This window comes from Sceloporus undulatus, chromosome 4 (assembly GCF_019175285.1).
Source record: "Sceloporus undulatus isolate JIND9_A2432 ecotype Alabama chromosome 4, SceUnd_v1.1, whole genome shotgun sequence".
NCBI lineage: Eukaryota > Metazoa > Chordata > Lepidosauria > Squamata > Phrynosomatidae > Sceloporus > Sceloporus undulatus.
Genome location: NC_056525.1, coordinates 10,054,948 through 10,062,066, shown reverse-complemented (window position 1 = coordinate 10,062,066; position 7,119 = coordinate 10,054,948). Strand labels below are relative to the sequence as shown.

At 39.5% G+C, this 7,119-nt stretch overlaps 1 protein-coding gene across 1 annotated transcript in view; it reads right to left on the bottom strand.

Annotated features, from left to right (window-relative positions):
• Positions 1–7,119, bottom strand: part of CHRNA4 (cholinergic receptor nicotinic alpha 4 subunit) — a 117,041-nt gene that overhangs the window by 27,373 nt on the left and 82,549 nt on the right. The window contains exon 5 of the mRNA XM_042466412.1: positions 3,154–4,540. Coding sequence (XP_042322346.1) covers positions 3,154–4,540 — 1,387 coding nt within the window. The remainder of the gene's footprint in view (positions 1–3,153; positions 4,541–7,119) is intronic.

Below are 7,119 nucleotides of genomic sequence, written 5' to 3'. Positions count from 1 at the left end.
AATAATAATAATAATAATAATAATAATAATAATAATAATAATAATAATAACAATAACAATTTCTCTCACCTACACTGAGATGCTGCTCACTCTCTCCAACTTAGCAGCAAGCCTGGAGCTGTAGAAGAAATGCAGCTCTGTATTTTATCCATATGGTTTTCATTCTGAGGGCAATGGTACCCAACAGCCCAGACCAGTGATATAGTCTCAAGTTGACTGACCTAGACTCAAATCAGACTCAAGTAATTTCAATGACTCAGCTTGGACTCAACACAGTAATAAATGACACTATGATTTGATCCAACTTGAGACTTATATATTTTTACCACTTGGTGTCATTCACTTCAAGCAGCAGGCAAGAACTGCCCCAGAGTATGGGGTGTGTTTCTAGGAGGGCAATAGCTAAAGTGTTAAGCTTGAGGCAGAAGGATCCTTCTAAAGCTTTTGAAATTTGCAGTGGGGATAGACTGGCATACACACCTCATCTTCCTCCCCACCTCAAGACCATTGCTTAACACAATTGCTGTTCCTCTCTGAGAAATGTGCCGCATCTCCTTTTTTTCTGTTAAAATTGGCTCCCAGACATGAGACTTGACTTGAAGACTTGGAAATATTTCACGAGGACTTGAGACTTTTATTGACATTAGAAGATAGAGACTTGAGACTTGGCTTAGGACTTAATTACACCATTGGCCCAAATTTCATAAGGAACACAAGAACAATCCTGCTGGATCAGACCAAAGTCCCATCTAAACCAGCATTCTGTCCACACAGTGATTACCAAATTATTTATGGGAGGCCTGACAGCAGGTAGTATGCATAACCACACCATCCTTCTCAAGTTATATAATTGATACACACAGGTATCCCACCTCTGATACTGTAGGTGATACACAGTCCTCTCACTAAGTTTCATCCTCCAGGAATTTATCTTATTTCCTTCTAAAGCCCCCCCCCCCCATTTTAAATCATGAGGCTGTCTGCATTATTTGGTTGAAAAATCTGAATGGTTAAAGTCTCATTGCAATGGTTTATAGAATAAGAGACTCATATAGCTGGAAGTGACCCCAAGGATAATCTAATCCAATCCCTTACCAGTGAAGGAACCCACAGCTAAAACACTTCTGAGATGTAGTTATATCCCTTTAAAAACTTCCAATGAAGAACAGTCCAACATTTTCCAAGGAACTCTATGCCACTGACAAACTTCAAAAAGTTCTTCTTAATGTTTAGTCAAAATATCTTTTCTTGTACAGTTGACCTTCCATATTCTTGGATTATTTATCCATGGATTCAACCATCCACAACTTGAAAATATTCAAAAAATGATATAAGTTGCAAAAAGCAAATCTTGATTTGCTGTTTTATATAAGGGACATCGTTTCACTGTTCCATTGTATTTAATGGGACTTGAACATTCATAGATTTTTGTATCCACAGGGGGTCCAGAAATAAAACACCACCAGATACCAATAGCCCACTGTAATTGTCATCAATTGGTTTGAGTTCTATCCTCTGGACTAGCACAAAAATAACTTCCACAAGACAGCCCTTTGGATAGTTAAAGAAGGCTATCTTCATAGCACATGTTAATCCTCTATTCTCTAAGTTAAACATACCCAGCTCCTTCAACCATTCCCTGGAGGGCTTGATTTCCAGATCTTTGACCATATCTGTCAACCTCCTCTTAGGAGGGGAGCTGCAGAGCTGGGCAGCACTCTTTTTGTAATTTTCTTTAAAACATTTCTCTTTTGTCCTCATCTTATTTTTATTAGTACAAGCTGAGTTTAAAGTGCAAAAGTAGTTTGCACTCCATGAACTCAACAGGAAGAGGGGGAAGAACGTTACTCTTTCTCGTAAGCTCAAGCAAAAGCAAGCAATCGCTGTAGCCTTTCCTATGTTGTGTGTTCTTCTTCATTGTTCTTCAGATGTTTGTCATCTTGATTGCATCCTGATGTTACTTGGCTGCACATGTTTCAGTTTTTATCTGCAAAATGTATGCATTCAAGATTCTGCAATTTGAACTCCCAAAACTTCTGCACTTGTACATTATGAGTGAACAGCAGAACATATCTACTCTTGCATACATTACTCATGGGACATTTTAGGCAAGTAGGGCTCATTCAAAGCCTGCTTGCTTAAGCTATCCACTGAGAATGCCTTAAGAATGCATTTGAAAATGTAGAATGCAAACAATTGGGTGCAAGTTATGTACTCAAAGGAAAACCAGGATTAGGTGTTTCTTTGTGCATATATGTAATGTATGAAAAAGCCTGAGATGTTCAACAGCAGAATTACAGATGACCTGAAAGATGTGTGTGTACCTTCAAGTCACCTGTTGACTTACGGTTATCCCATAGATTTCATAAGGCCTGGTAATACTTGGATGTGGACCACCAAGGAATACCAGTTGCTGTAGACTATATTTCAAAGAAAGCATAGGCAACCCTGAGTATGGGATAACCATAAGTCAACAGGTGACTTGAAGGTACACACACATCTTTCAGGTAATCTGTAATTCTGCTAAGCCTTACCATGCTTAGCTTTTGAGCTCAGACAGGATCTGGTGCCTTCTGCCTATTTAGATTTATATTCCTGAAAGCAGTAATGGGAGAAATTTCAAAAATAGTTTTGTCAGAATCAAAAGAGTTTCCTAAGACCATGAAGGTCTTAGGAAACTCTACAACACATAGAATAATCTCTTAGTGGCTAAGATCAAGTGCATGACCAGTACATCACTTCCTTCAGGCTAATAGGTTTTATTGATCCTTTGTGATATCAGTACATATCTAAATCAGACTGGCTTCATACTGTTGTGATGTCATCATGTCCAGTAGAAGATTCCTGTTTGGCTGGGGCCATTCAAGAATGAACCAGAAGAAAGAAAACCAAATGTTCAAAGGGCAATGAAAGGGGGAAATAGGAGATGGGTTGGGGAGGTGAATGTGAACAGCTAACAAAAAAAAATAGTATTAAGACATTAAGGCTTCCACACAAACTTACTAAAGTCACTACTTTTTAAGCAAAAGTTTAACCTGGATAATGTGTAACTCAACTCTTCTAGTACTGGTAAATGAAATTCTGTGTTTTATAAAGTTGATCTCTTTTTTAAAATTTGCAATGAATAAATGAAAACAAGTCATTTTTACTTACTGAAAAATCTGCATCTTCTGCCCTCAAGTGGTCTGCAATATAATGGACTCCCTCCACAGCTAACTTCAAGGCAGGTGACATCAACAATACCTGCTGGTCTTTCATGCCAAGAGTCTTGCTCCCTTGCCCTGATGTGCTGGCAGACTCATTTTTTTTACACTTGCACTTGCAATGAGTGGGTTTGGTTTTGGGCTGCTCGTCATTGAGATGGCACCGTGGGGAGGCTGGTGACCCACTAGATTGCCCATTGGTCTGGGATGACTCCTCTTGCAAGTAGCAGTACTGAATGCTCCTAGATCGGCAACGTATGGTTCCTTCCTCTGCCTTCCCTGGGCTGCTGTACATCTGCTGGACACTGAGTGACCTACTTTTGGAAATGGAGCTGGATTGGGAATCTCCTAATGAGTGACATGGAGGTTGGAGAGATGTGCAGCTAGCCCGAATTGGCTCTGCAAGCAACATGGAATACTGGCCAGATGGTGACTTGCACACTGGGGGCTGTGGTTTTGCTTGGTCATCAAGATGGGTGCAAAAAGAGGATGTGGGTGATTGTTCATTGCTTTGCGGGCTGTTGGATGATGAGGTAGTGAACTTGGCTTCCACTTCAGTCTCAGACCAGAACCGCTGAGAGTTGGCTATTTTGTGCATGGACTCAATGAGCTTCTTGCAGTTGTCCTTCACCATTGAAGGACGCTTCATGAAAAGAAGACGTGGGACAACATCAAGAAAAACCTTCCTCACCCAATCTGGCATAGTGTGAGTACGGGGGGAGCGGTGGTGAACATTGAGCACAAAGACAGTAATGATGATGGACAAGGTAACGAAAATCATTGTGAACAGCAAGTACTCCCCAATCAAGGGGATCACCAAAGAGGTGGAGGGGATGATTTCAGTGATGAGGAGAAGAAAGACAGTTAAAGACAAAAGGACTGAGATGCAAAGAGTGATCTTCTCCCCACACTCTGAAGGCAAATAGAAGACTAAGACAGTCAGGCAGGAAATCAGTAGACAAGGGATGATTAAGTTGATGGTGTAGAACAAAGGGAGGCGCCTGATGATGAAGGAATAGGTGATATCAGGGTAAATCTCTGAGCAACACTCATACTTCTTGATGTTATAATTGCCCACGGCATTGATGATCACCCATTCTCCACTCTCCCAATAGTCCAGCTGGTCCACATGGTGGTGCATACTCTCCAAGTCTATCTTGGCCTTGTCATATGTCCATGAGCCAAATTTCATGGTGCAGTTTTGCTGGTCAAAAGGGAAGAAGGTAACATCAATGCTGCAGGAACTTTTGTAAATTGCTGGTGGCATCCATTTGATACGGCCGTCATAGAATAAGTGGGCTTTGGTGAGGTGGGTGACTGCAAAATCCCCATCTGCACTGTGAAAGAAAAAAAAGAATAGTGATGATGCTGTTGATGTTGATGGTCTTTATTTATTACGCACCTCTCCCTATTGACTGAGGCAGGGAACAACAAATTAAAATATAGCAACAAAAACAGAATACAGTTAAAAACACGAACACCAATTAATAATACATAATCAGTTAAAAGAGCATTAACATCAATTAAAAAAACAAAAATATTAATACAATAAATTCATAACATAAAAGCTTTTGATTTAAAAACCATCTGGATAGGCCTGCTGGAAGAGATTGGTTTTTAATATTGTTTTCAATTCAGATAGCATATCCTGCTGTTGAATCTCTTCCAGTAGGACATTCCACAATTTGGGGGCAGCTGAAGAAAAAGTCTTCTGGCTAACATGTTGACTAATGTCCCCCAAAAGACCTGAGTGTACAGGGCAGATTATGCATGAGAAGGTGATCCCATAGGTAACTTGGACCAAGCCATTCAAGGCTTCAAAGACAGTGACCAATACTTTGAGGAGATGCATTGATTAATTGCATTTTACTAGACCTGACATTAGAATAATGATTGGAATTATGCTAACTAATATTTCAAAATGTCCATTTCTCTAATGCTGTTATAAGCAATAATAACCTAATTCAGTCCAAAAGTGAAACAAGACAGTTTTGCCTAAGTATACAATCCATTTGTGGGACAAATAGAATGTACCCCATGTGTTGCATGTGTTCCTCATAGCATTTTCGTGGCCTCTGCAGCCTCTGCTGCTGGTAGCATGGCAATGGAAAAGATGCTATATTTTTGCATTAAAACAAAGCACATGGGATAATGCACCTTGTTTTAAAGGAGAACCAAAATTCTCCACAAAACACAGTTCTCTTCTAAAACATGGTGGACTATTCTTTTGTACCTTGACATAATCTAAGAAAAGCATTTTCCTGTTCAAATGCAAGTTGCATTTACCTCCAGTTGCTACTGTGCCATCAAACTGGTGTGTAGAAACCGTCCATGGGATAATCCAGGGAGACAAAAATGGTCCCTAGGCCAATCAATCATCAGAACTATTTGGCCAGCCTTGATCTTTTTACCAATCTCTCTGCTGTCAGAAAATAGTTCCCCAATAGTTCAGGACTCAGGAGGGAAAAGTGTGAGGTAAACAGATTTGTAAAGACATTGGGATGTTATTGTAGAAGAGATCTTCATACTTTTGTGTGTAAGGTATACAAACGCCTTTAAATACTGCCATGAATTTTACTGATTTGTGTCAACTAGAGTTCATACATTGAATCAACCGCTGAATTAATGAATCGACTGTTGCACAACCAGACACTGTGAGCTGACTTTTGCGGCCATTTTTTTTCTCAGCAAAGGCATCCTATGAATATGTAAGCCAGCTTTCCCCAGCTGAGTGAACTACAAAAACTATTGGGCTACAGTTCCCAACACCTACAAACAATGTGATCATTGGCTGACAGTAGATAGTAAATGTTGTCCTTTGACACAGTTGGAAAGTCTCTATCTTGCTACACGCATGTGTGTACATGTATGCACACACCCTGTCACCAGCTAAACATTTATCATTATAGGAAGAGGTATTTTCATTTGTTAAGCAGGATGTTGTACTTGGGAAAATTTCATGTTTTCAGTTTGTAATGCAGAAAATGTAATATTTGCTTAGGTACAAGGAATAAGGAGATTACCTCTTGGATAACCTCTTCTGCACAGAGTTCATCTAAAATTAGGTCTCCCTTTGTGCAAGCTAATGCAGCTTAACTCTGAACTTGTTCTTCTGGAGCTATTGATTGTGGCTGATGAGATATTTGCTAGACAAATACTACCTATTGATTTGAGATTTATGCATACGTTGTATTTTCCATTCAAATGCGGATCTGTTGGTTTGCTTGCATAAACCTGCTGGAATTGCTAAAGGCTATGGACTTAATTTATAGTCCATAAATGAACTTCCTAAATGGTCTAATCACATGGGGCAACATTCACAAAACCTTTTCAAGCATGCAGACATTTCAGAGAACATTCACATACTCAGAGACAGGTGGATTTGACTGATTTTATTAATTATTCCAACAGTTCCTGATAATAGACTAGCACATGGATAAACATCACACACAGATGTGCAGTAAGCATGAATGCACATTGTACATGTGTGCATATATACTTTTGGTTATAATCTGCATTTTACCTGTGGTGTTTGGGTGAAATTACATAAGGTTGCCATTAAATGCAAAGCTTGTGTAGCATAATCAGTGCGTAACTTTGCATCAGAGATTTACACTGAATGATACTGGTGTGGAATTTAAATCAGAATGATATGTCATGGGCTTGCATTGAAGTTCAGGCTTATTCTGACAGTGTGGTTTTCTTAAAGTCAGTCCTGAGAATTCCCTTACTGTCAAAGAAAGCAACATTTTTTGGAACAGATGGAGGTCAAGTCTAATTTCAATTGCTCAGAACCTTTCAGCTCATCTCCTTCCTTGCTTTGCTGATAATTTGTTTCCTTACATCTCTAACTTTGAGTGCTAAACTATCCCAACCTACTCCTCATATTCTCTGTACTGTGAACCTCCCTTACCAA